The sequence below is a fragment of the Trichosurus vulpecula genome, chromosome 5 (genome assembly GCF_011100635.1).
Source record: "Trichosurus vulpecula isolate mTriVul1 chromosome 5, mTriVul1.pri, whole genome shotgun sequence".
Classification (NCBI taxonomy): Eukaryota; Metazoa; Chordata; class Mammalia; order Diprotodontia; family Phalangeridae; genus Trichosurus; species Trichosurus vulpecula.
Genome location: NC_050577.1, coordinates 95,306,977 through 95,324,008, shown reverse-complemented (window position 1 = coordinate 95,324,008; position 17,032 = coordinate 95,306,977). Strand labels below are relative to the sequence as shown.

General features: G+C 42.9%; 1 protein-coding gene across 1 annotated transcript; it reads right to left on the bottom strand.

The window, feature by feature from the left end:
• Positions 1–4,076: 4,076 nt before the first annotated feature.
• On the bottom strand, positions 4,077–12,202 carry LOC118850938 (stonustoxin subunit alpha-like). Its single transcript, XM_036760552.1, is given in 3 exon segments — positions 4,077–6,133; positions 8,720–8,953; positions 12,148–12,202. Coding segments are annotated over 3 exon segments (2,346 nt in total).
• Positions 12,203–17,032: the final 4,830 nt, after the last annotated feature.

Below are 17,032 nucleotides of genomic sequence, written 5' to 3'. Positions count from 1 at the left end.
CAGGACCTAGAGCTGGGAAGGCCTGAGTTTAAAACCAGCTTTAGGCACTTACAAACTGTGATCCTGGGCACATCTCTTCTATCGGTCTCAGTTTCTACATTTGTAAAATGGAGATGATAACAGCACTAATTTTCCAGGGTGGTCTTGAGGATAAAATGAGAAAATATTAGTAAAAGATGCTCTGTAAACCTTAATACCGTGTATAATTGCTAGCAGTTATTATTCACCGGATTGTAGTGTAGGTGGGAGGAAGCCAGGTGTAAGAGACTGAAATGTTGCCAGGTCATAAAGGGTGGCAAAGTCAAACAAAGAATTTTATATTTGATCCCAACCAGGAGAACTTGCTTTTGGTCCCAGAACTTTTTTGCACTCTCAAATGTGAAAGCTTTGCTGATCTCCAAATCCCAAGTCAAAGGAAGCACCAGGCCTCCTGACCTTCTTGGTTCCTTGGGTTAGAGAAAGATCAACCTCTACCTTTCATGGCCTTTTTCTTTCTTTCTTTGCAAATTTGACCTCATCTTGGTATTTGAATCTGTCTCCATATCTTGTCTTCCTTGCCTTTCTCCTGCCACCTCAGGTTTAAACAAGAATATTTATCTACAGGGGAAAAGAAAATGTAAATTCAGAAATAACCCATAAAAGTGTGGTGGATATGCCTATCAAAGATTCTACCTCATGCAATCTGGATGATGCTAAAACATCAAACTTCTTTTCCTGATTATTCGGTACTCATACTAGGCCCTCTGGGCTAATTTGGTTCTGTGATTTTATGAATTGCAAAAGTTAAACTAGGTAACTTTAAAGACTTGATACTGAAAAGCTTCTGGAGACACTACGTTAATGCATCTAGGATAAGAAGAGAAGTGATGGGAACAAATCTTGAGGTCCACTTTCTCTGATAAGATTTTTCTAACCATGATAAAAATAATCAACACGTATACATGCATGTAGGTATGTGTGTATGTATATGTTATATATATGTAACATATATAACTAAGAGTCATTTCCCAACACATATATGGTCAAAAAATGAACAAATACAAGAAAGATTGTAAAGAAAGCACAATCACATGAAAAGATGTTCCAATTCCCTAATAGTAAGAGAAATACCAATCAAAACAACTTGAGGAGGCAGATTAAGAAGCCCCAGCTTGGAATAATTCTGCCCTTGAAAGTATAGTACAGAAGTATAGTACAGTAGAGACACCCGAGCAAAAACTAACCACAAACAACAAAACCCAAGAAGCCACAGCCTTATGACTTGCCTCTTTCCACTTTGGATTTCATTGTGCCAGAGTCCCAGGGAAGAGGGACAGATAGACTTGAGGAGGGGAACTGCTGATGTGGGAGGTGAGGGAAAGTTGTGGGAGAGATCCCACTGCCTGTGTTCTCTCTCCGAGTTTTTTTTTTTTTCTTTCTCTTGACAGCTCCTTAAAACTCCCACAATAGGGGAAATCCCCACCCAGTGGTCCTTATCTAGAGAAAAGGATAATCATTCCAAGGAAAAAAGGGAAAGATCCTGGGGGAATATTTCAGCTAATTGGAATGAGAAGACATTTCTGGTTCAAAGACCGGGGACAAGGGGATGTGACTACATAGCTTTACCATCGTGAAATTGTGAAAAAGTCCTTTTAGACAAAACTGCAGGGTCTCTTATCCAGAGTTTGTTTTATTTGATTTTCCTTTCAAAGTAGTTGGGGTCTTTCTAATGTTAGGTCACCATATTGTTAAGGGCTGAGGTAACGAAATGATTGTAGTTCCTATTTTCACCCTCCCAACAAACATGATTTATCTGCTGTCAGCAAATATTAGAGAAGAGAAGTAGATAACCTGAATGGCACTGTTATCTAATCAGGTACAACTGGACTTGGGCACTCATATGAAAATGAAACCACAGGATGAAATAGTCAAGTCAAGAAACATTTATTGAGTCCACTTTGTGCCAGGCACTGTGCTTAATAAGCACTGGGGATATAAAGGAAGGCAAAAGACTCTCAAGGAACTCACAGTTTACGGTGGGAGGCAACACGCAAACAATTTTGTGCAAAAAAGACACGACCAGGATAAAGAGGAAGGCACTAGCAGTAAGGGCAAAGGGGAAAGGCTTCTTACAAAAGGTACAACTTTAGTATCTTTGGAGGAATTTGGAGGAAGCCAGGAATGGGCCAGGAGAGAATGGGATGAAAGCCAGTGAAGGTCAGGAAGGTCAAGGTCACTGGATGGCTGAATACATGGAGGGGAATATGGTGGAGGAATCCTGGAAAGATAGGAAGGGCCCATGTTATAAAAGGCTTTAACAACCAAATGGAGGATTTTACATTGGATCCTGGAGGTAATAAGGAGTCCCTGACCTTTATTGAATAGGGCAAGGGGAGAGTGTGTCTAACAAAATAAAAATATAAACGCCTCCCTCAGATTTCATCCATGAATGAGATAATCCCTTTTATATTATACATGAAAGTTAGGGGAGAAAAACATTGAAAATTTCATGGGGGATGTACAGAAAAGAAAAAAGGCAGGAGAAAAGAGGAGCGTTCTTTTTTTTTTTTTTCCTAGTGGGGACGAGGCAAATTATTTGGTCTCCTAAATTTTCTTTCTAAAGTTAGGTCACCATGTTGTTAAGGGTTGAGGTAATGAAATGATTGTAGTTCCTATTTTCACCCTCCCAACAAACATGATTTATCTGCTGTCAGCAAATATTAGAGAAGAGAAGTAGATAACCTGAATGGCACTGTTATCTAATCAGGTACAGCTGGACTTGGGCACTCATGTGAAAATGAAACCACAGGATGAAATAGTCAAGAAACATTTATTAAGAGTCTACATTGTGCCAGGCACTGTGCTTAATAAGCACTGGGGATATAAAGAAAGGCAAAAGACTCTCAAGGAACTCACAGTCTGCAGTGGGAGGGAACATGCAAACAATTTTGTGCAAAAAAGACATGACCAAGATAAAGTGGAGATAATCACAGAGGAAGACACTTGCCGTAAGGGCAAAGGGGAAAGATTTCTTACAAAAGGTACAACTTTAGCATCTTTGGAGGAATTTGGAGGAAGCCAGGAATGGGTCAGAAGAGAATGGGATGCAAGTCAGTGAAAAAGCTAAGTACAGGAAGGTCAGGTCACTGGATTGCTGAATACATGGAGGGGAATATAGTGGAGGAATCCTGGAAAAATAGGAAGGGCTCATGTTATAAAAGGCTTTAACAACCAAATAGAGGATTTTACTTTGGATCCTGGGGGTAATAAGGAGCCCCTGACCTTTATTGAATGGGGCATGGGGAGAGTGTGTCTAACAAAATAAAATATATATAAATATTATTTATATATACATTTATCTATATATAAAATAAAAATATAAACACCTTCCTCAGATTTCATCCATGAATGAGATAATCCCTTTTATGTTATACATGAAGGTTAGGGGAGAAAAACATTAAAAACTACATCGGGGAGGTATAGAAAAGAAAAAAGGCAGGGGAAAAGAGGAGCATCCTTTTTTTTTTCCCCTAATGGGGACAGGCAAGTTATTTGGTCTCCTAAATTTTTCTGCTTTTTTTCAGTCCTTCCCTTTTCCAAGTATATCAAACACAATTGTTCAGGGAACAAACTGATTTAAACACAATACATTTTCACATTCCCAAACTAACAGGGACTCTAGATGTATTAAGGATTCTTCTAAAAATAGGGAGTGGCTTACATGTGAAACTTTTCCAAATTTCTATTAAAGAACCCCAACATCTGCATAGTTTATTTCTTCATCTCTCTGCTCCTTCTAAATAACCATAACTTCTCAGGTCTTTTATTTTATTTCCTTTTTCTCCCTCAAACTGCTTGGTTGGGGTTGGGTTAATGATGGAGTAATCCTAGAGGAGACTTGGGATCTGGTTAGGAAAGCCATGGTTAGGAAGAAATGGTTTGTGAAGGCTTCCTGCCACTGGGCTCTGCATCCTTCAAGAACTGTATGTCTTTATGAAGGAGCCAAAAGTGATAACTAGATATAAAAGAATTTTAGTTGTCAGAAGATGTCAAGATGTTTGGGGTAATATGCCATTAGTCACCTTCATAACTGAGGATCAAACAGCCTCTCTCGAAGAGAGGGTCCTCACTGGGCCACTCCTGTCACTGCTGCAGCCTCCATCATACACAACAAAAACTCGGAATCTGTATACAGTCTGAGGTGTCAGTCCGCCAATGTCAAAGGACATCTCTTTTTTTCCTGTGCTGTGTTCATGCCATTCTCCTTCCTTCTCCTCACCCACAGCTTCAGTCACCTCTGTGTACTCTATTCTATGTTCCTTGATCTTGACTCCTGCTGCACCAACACTTGGACCCTGCCAGTGCAGGGTCACAGACTGTGGTCCCACCACAAGATCTTCTGGCTTCCCGGGAGGGCAGCTTGGGGTAAGTGTCCTCACAGCAAGGCTCATATCACTGCTCTCGCTGATCCCTACCTCACACACCTCAGCAAACCTGAACACATACTCTGTGCTAGGCTCAAGGCCACTCACTTTGAATACCTCTGACTTTCCAGGCACAGGGATGGTGGACCAGCCCTCTTCCCCTACAACCTGGTACTCTGTCTGATAGCCAGTGATCCTCTTCTCCTTTCCAGATGCTGGGGTCAGTGTGAGTGTTACACATTCATGTGTGACCTCACCAATCTGAGGAGGGGGAGGTTTGACTGGTACCTTAAAGTTGGTGCTGCCCAGCAGTCCCTTTTCATAGAGGTAAATGGAGACCTCCTTGTTCTCCTGGTCTGGGACAGATGCCACAATGAATTGGGTCTTCTCAGTGGAATGATTGGCCTTGGCAAATGTTAAAAAGGATTCTGCCAATTGTATTGCTTTTCCCCTTGTCTCTCTGTTCTTAATCCAGGAGGAATTTGTCTTTTGCTCACAGTCAGGACTGAATGATTCTGGATTCCGTAGCCACTGTTTCCAATCTGCTAAGTAGGGTTCCTCTTGCAAGGAGGTGAGTGCAAACACCAGGACAAATCTGTGGGGAGAGCCTAGTATCATATCATCCAATTCATTCTGGTCAGTTATGACTGGTACCTCCTTCAGAAGGGTGAGGTAGGACTTGACCACCTTCATCTCCTAGAGCTTCTGATCCAGGAACTCTGAGAGCCTCCTAGTGCTGAATGGGGACTGGCTTTCCCTGGTTAAAATCCTAGTTAGCTCATCTTCCTCTGCTCTACCTGCCTGGATCTGAGGGAAGGCCTTGGCTATTTCCTTCTATAAAAGCAGTCTGTGCTGCCAATTTAGCTCCTGGAATAGCCTGACCTTTTCCCTGATTGTAGAAAAGACTGAGACTCCTAGTGCCTCAAGCATGTCATGACACCTCTTCTCATACTCAGATAACTTTACTGGATATAAGTTATCTGGAGATAACTTCTCCAGAGTGTCCTGGGCATCCCACACCAAGCTAATGCTGATCCCTTGAACCAGCCTGGCACCCTTGGAGCTCAGCTCCTCCAGAAGGTACAGCCAGACTTGGAGGGGCACCCCATGAACCCTAAGTAGCTTAGGAAGGGAGACATAGACTCTTACTGCATCTTCATAAGTCACTGGATTGGTCTCAAGGACAAAATCCCCACAAAACTTATACCAGAATTCCTTGGTTGATTTTTTCTCACTGTCCTCCATTTTTATCTCTCCCCCTACTTTTGCTGATATTTGGGGAATATCCTTTACTTTAGCCTTCAATGTTTCTTCTATATCCTTTACATTTTCGTTGTTGGAAACTTTCTGATCAAACATGAAGAAAGCCTGGACCCCATAGAGCACTGCAGTGACCACGTGGGTGGCTGTTCCATTATCAAACACATCATGGTAAGCAATATTCTGATATCCCAGGTGGTTCATCGTGAGGTGGGAATACTGTGTAGTCAGACTGTACTTGAGAGTGACCCGAGCTTGCTGTTGCGATGTCTTGGTGTCATTTAAATACTTGGCAGAGCCTCCTATTTCTACCAGCCCCCCCAGGACACTTGCTTTCAGCTCTGCAGTGATATTCATGGCATTGGTCTTCTCATGAATAGAATCAGAGGTGATGATGTCAAAGTCAGTCTTGCACTGCTTTTCTGTGGTCACATTTCTCTGCAGCCTATCCCTGTCCCACACAGTGATGCCTAGAATGGGACAGAGACATTAGGGGGTAAATGGCAGATTATAGAGGGACCACAGCCTGTCACCTTAGAGTGTCCTTTCCAGGACGGTAAGCAGGGCAAGAGGCACTGATGCCAGAGGTGAAGAAAATCCTACTCCTGAAGAAAATCCTACTCCTGACCTGGAAAGAACTTTTCTAGGACTCTGTAGCTCTCTCGCTCCACTGAGCCTTCTATGATGGCTAGGGGAAACCCTTACAAAGCCTCTCCCTCCTCTGAATCCCTGAATCTGGATCCTAATTCTTCCCATCTCACAGTCCCAGTACCCACCTCTCTCCTCGGATCCCCTCTGTTCCTTGCACAGGTAGGAAAGCCTCTCTTCCTCCCAGTCTGGGGATTGCATCCTAAAAACTGACCCTGGTGATATAGGTTTCACAGGGTTTACAAAGCAATTTCCTCACAATGGTTCTATGAAGCATGTAGTGCTCTCATCCTTATTCCCATTTTCCAGACAGATACACTGAGACTCAAAATTGTTGGTTAACTTTTTGGAAAATATATAGCTAGTCAGTGTCAACTCGGAGCCCTGGTCTTCTGACTCCAAGAGGAGGCTACCACACTGCCTGATAGAGATAGAGAACAGGAGGTGACCCAGAGTGAGGTCAGTGCTTGGAGGAGGAGGAATGTTGCACGTACATAGCAGGTTTGGCAGTGTTACAACCTTTGGAACATTCTCTGAGACAAAAAAGGCGTAGTTATGCCTCTGAAGAAGTGTAGCTCCTTCTGGGTCGTCTGGACCAGGCCCCTTGTTTTAAGAGCTTCTGTTTAGCTAGCTAATAATAACATTACTCTCTAGCATTAATATAGCACTTTAATATTTGCAGAATATTGGGGAGTGGCTGAGCAAATTGTAATATATGATTGTGATGGTATTCTATAGTGCTTTAAGAAATGAGAGACTGGATGCTTTCAGAAAAACCTGGAAAGACTCACATGAACTGATGCAAAGTGAAGTGAACACAACCAGGAGAACATTAGACAAAGTAGCAGCAATATTGTGTGATGATCATCTGTGAATGACCTATTTTCAGCAGTTCAATGATCTAAGACAATTCTGAAGAACTTTCAGTGAAAAATGCTGTCTACCTCCAGAGAAGGAACTGATGGCGTATGCATGCAAAGAATTCTTTATTTTAAAAAGGTTTTTTTGGTATATTTTCTTTTACAACATGACTGAGGTGGACATATGTTTCGCATGATTGTACATATATAATCTATATAAAATTTCTTGCCTTTTCAATGAGAAGGAAGGGGAAAGAAGAAGAAAATTTGGAACTCAAAATTTAAAGAAAAGAATGTTAAAAATAAATGTTTTACAATGTGATTGGAAAAAAAATAATAAAGAAATAAATATTTTAAAAGTCTTTTGCAAATATTATCTCATTTGATCCTCAGAACAACCATGGGAGGTAGGTGCTATTATTATCACCCCCCACCTTTTGTAGATAAGGAAACTAAGACAGACAAGGTCAAGTGACTTGTTCAGAGTCTTATAGCTAGTATATGCTTTGGGTTCAAGTCTTCCTGGTTTGAGGTTCAGTCCATTCAGATCCATCCACCGTACCACCTAGCTACACTGTACAAGCTGGGTTCTGGGAGGTGATTCAGGGAGGCAGTAAGCGGGATAGAATTAAGTGGCCCTTCTAGATACCTGTTGTTCAATAGGTTCTCACTCTTCCTGACCCCATGGAAAATAGTGGTGTCTGGGGTTTTCTTGACAAATATACTGGAGTGCTTGCCATTTCCTTTTCCAGTGGATCCAGTGGATCTTTTTGTCAGACAATCAGAGGTTAAATGACTTGTCTAGGGTCATACACCTAGGATGTGTCTGAGGCTGAATTTGAACTTAGGTCTTCCTGACTCCAGGCCCAGTGCTCTGCCCACTGAGGCATCAGCTTTTTCTCTTTTAGGTACTGGTAAAGATCAAAATCCAATGTGTATTCAAACAACCTGCAACCCTCACCCTTCTCAAGGGAAAGTGATGGGACTGCCTGCCCTTCCACCTTCCCTCCAATCATTCTGAACCATCAGGGTCTTCCTTTCTCCTTCAAGGCTGCCGTTCAACTTTATTTTAGCTAGATTAGTTTACATGCACAAACACCTTGCCTCTGTGTGTGTGTGTGTGTGTGTGTGTGTGTGTTTGTGTGACAGTCTGTTCTCACCATCTCCCATCACTGTGTCTGACCTAATTAAAGACCTGACCCATTCTCTGGCTAAAGGTGTTTTTTTAAAAAGCTCAGTCTTCTTTCGGTTAGATCTTTCAAAGATTACTTCTCTTTCTGATCTCCATCCTTCCAGACAGAATGTGCCCCTCCTCACCCCGACCTCTGCAGGCATCTCTCATCTCTTCTGCCTGGGATCTCCCATCAGAACAAAGTGATCCAGTTGAGTTCTGACTGGGAGAAAAAGGGTGAGACCCCCTAATTCCTGAGACTTCATCTGAATCTGACTTTTCTTACACTGGTCATTTTTCACCTAGAAAGAAGTCTTTTCCAACACTGCCCTCTCCTGACATCTGGAACAAGGCCTTGCATTCAAGAGAGTAATTACTAGGGATGAAGGTATCTGAGCAACAGTCATACAATGTCCCCAGAGGTAAGGGTCGACCAAGAGCCGGGATCTCCATTGGGGTCTTCAAGGACTGGACCAAGTGATTGTCAACCTGCCTCTGACTAGCACACTGAAGACCTTGGCCTTCTTCCCCTACTTCAAAGCAAGAGATTTGCCCTAGCAGCAACAGGTGCTTCTTCAGGATTTGGCTTTGTGATGTCAATGATGAGCCCCCTGTGGCAGCCAAACTCGAAGCCCTGACAGGAGGATCTGTTTCCTTATGGGTCCTGCTGGACCATTGCTTTGAACAGGCCACTCATTTGATTGCAGAGCAGGTTGGAGACTGGGCCCCCTCTCATCATATTCCCAGGGCTCTCCCTCTCCTGTCCTCCCCTTGGGCATCTGGCACTGTTGAATCCTGGAATGGCCTTTTAAAGCATCATTTCTACCATCATCCCCATGACAATCAGTATTAGGTGGCCCAGGTTTAAGAAGTTCTATCTTTGATGAATCAGCACTGCCCTAAGTGGGGGGCAGGCTCTTCATTCTAGTATTTCCTTAGGTTTGGCCTCAATGAACCTACACAGATGGACCATTTTTAGAGTTAGGCCTCGTTGACCTTCTGCACCCCTCCCTTATTCCATACTCTGTAGGCAGTCTCCTGGGCCTTGAGGTTTCTGCTTCCTCGAGGGGGGTTGGGGGGGGGGGTCTATACGACCCAAGAAAGTGGTTCAGGTCGCTCTTAAGTGTTAGGATTCCTTTCCCTGTAGATAACTCAGCCAGGTGCTTCTTAGAAAAGGTTTAGGGGACCAAGGTGTAGACATGTTAGGAAATGTTTTGCTTTTTAACGCTATGGCAGAGGGGAAACCCTTTTTATTCAATTATGGGCAAAGTCAATTCACCTGAAATGAAGGGGCTGCCTTAGCTAAAAGGGTGACAGTTCTGCATCCCTGGGTGCAGGTAAGAGGGAGCTTTCATGAAGGCTCCAGAGAAGAAGGGGGCAGCCCCTTAGTAAAGCTTTCTATTCAGGGGCAAAAAAGTGGTTGTTCACCTGTTGGAGCTTCTAGGGAGACAGGAATGTTGGATGGTTGGCCAGGAGTCATTGAGTGAGAGGTGTTGGAAGGTGAGACTGGAACAAACCTAAACAGGACAACTTCTCCTGGAATGTCCTTCCTCTCCTCTCTTTATGTTGTTGTTCAATGGTGTCTGAGTCTCTGTGACCCCATTTAGGTTTTCTTGGCAGATACTGGAATGGTTTGCCATTTCCTTCTCCAGCTCATTTTACAGATGAAGAAAGTGTGGTCAACAGAGTAAAGTGACTTGTCCAAGGTCACAGTCAGTCAGTGTCTGAAGCCAGATTTAAGCTCAGGTAGGTGAGTCTCCCTGACTCCAGGCCTGGCACTGTGTCCACTGCACCACTCAGCTGCCTATGCCTCTCTTTGTAAAGCCTTCCAAAAGTTTTCGCCTGGGTTCAGCATCTCTGCTGAACTGATTACTCCCCTGGGCTCACACAGTCTCCCCCTCCTCACCTTCCCACTCCAGACACTCCCCTTGAGCTGGTAGCTGGTTCTTGTTTCTGCTGGTAAAGTTCCCAGTCCTTGAAGCTGTTTGTGCTCTGGGTCTATGGCTTCTCTCTATGTCTCTCTGGAGAGTCTGTGTCTCTGCTCTCTCCATTGTCTCTGGAACTCTCTTGAACTGACTCTCCAGCTGCTGGATAGAGTGTCTGCCACTCTACTATGGACAACTTGGGCAAACCTGGCCAGCGGTGGAGAGGAGGAGGGAGGGGTTGTGAGCTGTAGAGATTAATCTTTCCTTCCTCCAAGAGGTAACCTCAGACAGGCCTGGCTCCTGCTGCCTGCGCTGTTGGCCATCTTAGCTATTTATCACTGGAAGGACCAGGTATGTCTCCTGATTGACACAAGGAAATAAAATTTTTTAAATAAAAATTTCCATCATTTTACTTAAATTTCTCCTACATGTCCAAAAGCACTTAAAATATTGACAAGCAGATATTATAGTTTTACTGTGAAATAAACATGTTCATTCTCCTATCTCCATTTTATTTGCCTTAGGGATAAAAATAACTGTACTTCCTCAATTGAGGAAACTGAGTTCTTCCTTCCCTCCAGGTAATTCAAGCAAAAAAATGTATTTACACTTCTTAAAGAAATAATACCAAAGGGTACATGTTAACAACTTTTTTTTTAACACATTGATACCTAATCATCTGTGATTTTATCTAGTGATTACCTCCACTGAGCTGAGGGTAAAGGAAGGGAAGCAAGTCTCCCTCTCTTACATCTACAAAACCCCTTCTGGAGAGTCAGCTGGGGCTGGGTTCAAGTGTTCCCACCACCTGACATTTAGCCACCTGCTCCAGGCCATGTCCTGGCCTCGTTCCCGTCTCTCCTCTGTACCTGCCCAAGGGTCAGGATTGGCCTGCCATACGCTGCTGCTGAGCCTCTGGCCAGCCCTGAGTGCGCTGCCTCTGGTTCCCCCTCCCCTAATTTAGAAGAAGGGGTAGGCTGAGATTTTAAACCTCTCGGTACTTTACCTCTTTGTTTAGTCTCTGTGCTGGGCAAGAGATCTGGGTTTGTTGTTGTTGTTCAACCCTCTTTCTCAGAGAGGATCACTGACATCATCACGTGTCTTGACGTTGACTTGCACTTACCACCTTCCCCTAATATTTTTTAAACCAGATCAGCGGTTTCCATTGAGATTAGAGATTTCCTGTTGAGGAAACTCTTTCTCCCAGTGCAAGTCAGCACCTGCTCTGCAATTCACAGCTGCAGCACAGAGAAGTTAAGTGACTTGCCCAGGGTCACAGTCAGAGATGGGTCTTGTGTCCTTCTGCCAGAAATCCTTGTCTCCTTGTTCCCTTGGGTCCTATCTCTGAGGCTAGCTCTCTACTCACCATTTCACACTGCCTTTCAGTTCCCTCTTTTGGGTAAGGCTCAATATAAAGTGACACTCATTGCTTATAAATAGTGCAGTCTTTTAGGACCAAAACACACCGATTTGTGACAAGTACCTAAGTTTGTTCAACATTTATAAGATAGAAGGAAGTACAGGATTAGGAATCTACCTTCTCTTCCTTTTTATGCCCCAAGAGGTTTGTCCCAGACTACAGTATGTAATAGAATTATTCCTCTGTCAGTCTGGTGTAACTTTGGCTACAAGAAGCCTTGTTAGAGTTCTGATGGGGGATTCTTGGAGACCTGAACCTATGCTTGAGTTTATTAATAAAATCTAGGTTTTTACCTCTTCAATATCTGCCTTGTCATAAATATGTATTTGACAGCAGTTATCCACAACAGGAACTCAGAGGGGAGATATTTTTCCCATGATTCATCACAATCCTCTGAAGACTGGGCATGTAAGAGTAGGTTTGCAAGGCCATGTTCAAACCTTGCTTGACTCCCATGTACCTGTGCAACCAGCCTGCAGCAAATGGTGGTCTGGAAAGAAGCCTTGCTCATGCATGTTGTTAACTTGTACAAAAAAAATCAGACCAGCCAGTGAACAGTAAATAAAGTGAGGCCTTTTATTCAGGGTGGAGGAAAGGGAGTGAGGCAAAAGTCTTCTTACATGTTACCCTTCCTTTTCTTGAAATACTTTCCTTGGTAGATCATTCTTTTGGGTTAAGCATTGCCTTCTCCCTGACATTCTTTTTTAGAGGACAAATGCTTTATGGGCAGGATGATAACACACTGCAACATTAATATTTTTGTAGGAGTTACCTGTGAGTGTTTTAGATGACTTTACTCTCTGACTGTAGAAATGGGACAGTATTAGGACCCTGGGTTCCTGGAGGAGAAGGGATGCTTTCCTGGCCAAAATTCATGGAGAAAAGTACAGAAAGGGGAGGTCAGGGGGTACCAAAAATAAATTGCTCAGATGTCAGTTTCACTGGGACAGTGACCCTGCTGGGGAGATGACACTGTATAGTCAGAGAATTCCCTCAGGCCCTACTTTCAAGTCCCTAGGCATCAGGCCTATGCTGGTAAATGTTTCACAGCCAGCTTTCCAAGGGAAAAATGTACCTTTGATAGACTTTTAAGTTTAATCTACATTATTAATGTTTTCTCCATGCCTTTTAAAAGTCTATACAATCAATAAAATAATAAACTCTCGACCTGAAAGTTTGGTTAAAGGAGGCAAACAGGCTAGGTGATATGCAAATTCATATTGGTTATTCCCTTAAAGCTAGGGAAGCTAGCTTACTTATACCTATGAGTCAGAGCATAAATTCTGACTGTCTGAACAAAGGAATGAGAAGGTTTAAATATATATTTTAGTCCCAACTCAGCATGTCTGTGTTAGTCAATTTTATAATCTCCATATCATAAGAAAGGAAGTTTCTTAGTTGAACAAGACAGTTGACAAGTGTCAAGCCTTTCAGATTATTTGAACCCCAATGATCCAAACCGCTTTTGCTCCATGATAAAAATCCCCTTTTCCTGCCTCAGCAACTTCAAAGACCAGGAATATCTCTATAGTCTGTGGTGACTCAAAGTCTGGCAGCCAGAGCTGTGGGCTAGAGACATTTGCATCTCTCAGTGACCCTACCTTGTCAATTGATTCGTTTACCTGAGAACTACCTTTCTTTGATATGGAGATCATAAACTGCAACTCTGAATTGTTACTTAAACCTTCTCTCTCTCTTGTTCAAGTTAATCAGAAGCTTGCTTCTGGTTCCATGATCATGTATCCGCTAGATCCAAGGGAATAAATCTATACTAATTTTTATTTCACCTAGTCTGTCTGCCTCCTTTAACCAAGCTCTAGGTTGACACAAGGCAGTGTCACTTAGAGACTGTGATCCCAAGATGCAAATGTCCCTAGAATATCAAGAGAAGAGTAATCCCACTGTTCTGGTTGCAGACATCCTGTCACCAACAGGAAAGATACCCCTTGTCAATCTTATCTGATCTTTGAAGTTGCTGACACAGAAAGGGCATTTTTAGAGTAGAACAAAGCAGTTTAGATGCTTTGGATATTATTGGGGTTCAAATAATATGAAAGGATTGTCAAAATCAAACCCAGATTTTTAGGGCTTTTTGAAAAATTAGCAGCTGGCTGTGGGGAGCTGGTGAGAGCTGGCTCCAGCATGTACCTCTACCAGGCACAAAGTAAACTCTTAATAAAAATTTTATCTACCTAAGTCACACTAAAGAGTGAATGACTAGGAAAAGTTTCCTTGAGGGCAATTCTCCTCATAGAGAAGGATTTGCCTAACCTTCCTTTGGTGAAAGCTTTTTGCTTGAAGAGATTTTAAAAAGTACAATGTTTGTGTGTATGGGGGAGGGGAGGATGGAGAGCAATGGCCAGATCACCCACCAGCAAGGTCGGGGGAAGGAAGGGCAGCCTGAGCTGGCTTTCTGCTCTTTCTTTGGGGAAGGTCAAGTAAATCATCCTTTAGGATGAGACTGTAATCAGAGGATACCTGGAGAAAGCAGTGCTTACCCCAAAGAAATGAATATGTAATGGTGAGATAGGGATTTAGAACATGTATTTGGGGACAGGAAAAAGCAAAGCGGGACCTTTTTGGGAAACCGAGGCTTGCCTTTTACCTACAACACTCAAGACACCACCTTTTCTGACTAAGGGTGATGCTGGCTTTCCATTTTGGGGTCATGCCTTTGTCTGTGGGTCCCTATTTCCTTTCCTACTGAATGGGACAGATAATTGTGAAGGCTTCACAGGGTATGTCTAATGGAGTAGGAGAGGTTTGGGATTTGGCCTTGTGATTCTGGAAGGTCAGGGCCTGGAGCTGTGGGCATGCCCTTCCCCCTCTCTCTCAGATGTTAGAAGATAATGAACTTCCTGTGAGCTATTTGTTCTCTGCTACAGGAAGGTCTCTCCTCCCCCTCACCCCATTTCTTCTCCTAGACTTTCAGATGCCACCCTGGCAGTTGAGATAGGGAAAACCCGAATGGACCGATCAACCTTGGTCCTCTGTCTAGCTTTCGCACCTAGACTGTAAGCCCACCTCCCAGCCAATGGTGAGAAGGGATAGAGGTGGGTGGGAATCTTTTCATTAAGAGTATAAATTAAGGCAGGTTCCCTTTTACCTTGCCTCCTCCATTATGGAGGTGTGCCCAAATCTTGCAAGGTTTGTAAAATAAATTTACTTTGTTTCTCCTAAAGATGCCTCTCCCATTATTTGAAAATCCCCATCCCACACACTACTGACCTAAACTTCAATCCATAATGATGCTGACCTGACTGTATAGGCAGAAGATTGGTTTGTTTCTTCCTTCAGATTTGCTGATCCAGTGCTGATTTCATCTTCCTTCACCCACCTCACCTCAAAAACAGCCCTCACTCACACATTTAGCAAAGTGTGAAAGAACAATCATTCACTTGAGAAAGGATTGTCCTCTAGGAGCCAACCCTAGGGCTCTTGCAAGGAGTGGGAGATGCAACCATCACACAAATACTTCACCACAACTCAAAAGGAGCTAAAGCTAAGGTTTTAAGCAAGCAGAGCAACAAAGTAGGCTGTGTGAGAGGGGCAGGTCAGGCCCTTGGACTCAGCAGGGACCCACCCTCCCAAAGAGGTGCCACCAAACCTTCACCTGGCCAATCCTGGCAGTGTAGCTTTACCAAAATGCACAGCCTTGTCCCTCCTCAAAGAGCTGAGCCTGGGGTCAGTGTTGGTGTGTGGTGTGGGGTGTACCTGGAGCTTGGCTCTGTGTGAGCAGCAGAAGGCACACTGAAAAGCAAAAAGACAGCTGGAAAATGAAAGTTATCTGAGCTAGGGACCGCCCTTTTCCTTAAAATGGGGAGATTCAGAGAAAGAGATGTCCAAGGTCACCTGACTGATCAACTCACTGGGTCCAAGGTGACTAACCAGGAAAAAGGGATCTTAATTGGGCACAAATCACTCCTGCGGACTAACATGTAAGCAGTTCTTAATTACTGGATCTTTGGATTAACTAGACCTTTGCTCACTCTGTCTTTCTCTGTCTTCCTTGGTACTTACCTCCCTTTGCACCATTTTCCTCCTTGATTCCTTGACCATTATATTCAAGCTCCTCCTTCCCCTTCCACTAAAACCTTCTCATAAGTGAGCCTTCCTCTTTCTCTCACCCTGTAAGCTACACTGTCCCTTTAAGGCCCTTGTCACGTGGAGCAGTTTTGTGATGAAAAATAAAGTAAAGGAATTTGTGTGTAAAAGAGAAGACTTAACTGTTAAGGGATGTAAGATATTGCCAGTGTTAACAGATGAAGCTTTGGAAAGGAAGAGGAAAAGAACTTTGTTTTATTTAATAAAAAAAAAACACTTGTAGAATGTATGTGTGAAGTAATTGCTTTCATATGGTATTTGAACAGTTTCAGGCAGAAAGTTAACTGTGGCATCAATATAAAGTTCTCAAAATCATTATTTGATCCTGTCATCCCAACTAGCTCACTTCTACTTGGTAGCTGAAATTCATGAAAAAGCTGGCTCCAATCAGTGCCTCTGCTTCCTTTTTCCTACTCTACTGTTTTTTTTAAGCATGTAAATTTTTTTTTGTCTTGAACTCAAGCACCAAGAAGAAGAGCATTTCCATATACACAGCAAAACAAAAGAGATCCTTGCATTTGAAATTGTGAATGTCTATTTTATACTGCTATTTTTGAAAGTACAGACAGTTTTCACTTTGTGTAAATTTGCATTGACTTCATTTAAAGAATTCTTTTTATAACACTGTGGAGTGTCCTGGTCACCTCTGCAGTAAAATGTCTCCTTACTTATTAATTAATTGACCTTCTAGTTGATAACATGAACTCTCTTGTGAGCCTAGTTAATATTGAACAGGCCCTGAAACTTGAATTACACCTGGCTAAAATAATTCAAACCAGTTTCTAAAAATATACTGCTGAGGCCCAGAGTCTGGTCAGGGTATTTTTGCTGTTCAGTGGGACTGATGGAGTGCTTGGGTGCTTGTGCTTGGACCCTAATTCTGATAGTCTCTACTTGTGTGCCTGTGCCTGGATCCCAATTCCAAAATCACATCCAGTTCTAAAATCACATCTCTCCCCAGCTTCAAAGCATTGGCCCTAGCAGTTTATCTCAAGTTCAAGGGCAGCATGCCTTAGCAAAACATTTATCTCTCCTCCTGATACTGCAGCCAGCTGCACCTATAGAATTTATTGGTGCAACTTCCTGTGTATGTGCTAATTGGCTGTGCACTGGGCTATAACAATATTTACTATTTACTGACCTTACTGATATGTATCCTAGACATAGTCGAATGTATACTCCCTTACATTCATCTTGTCTAACAAGACATTTGATGACAGTCACCTGGATATTCCCAGGTT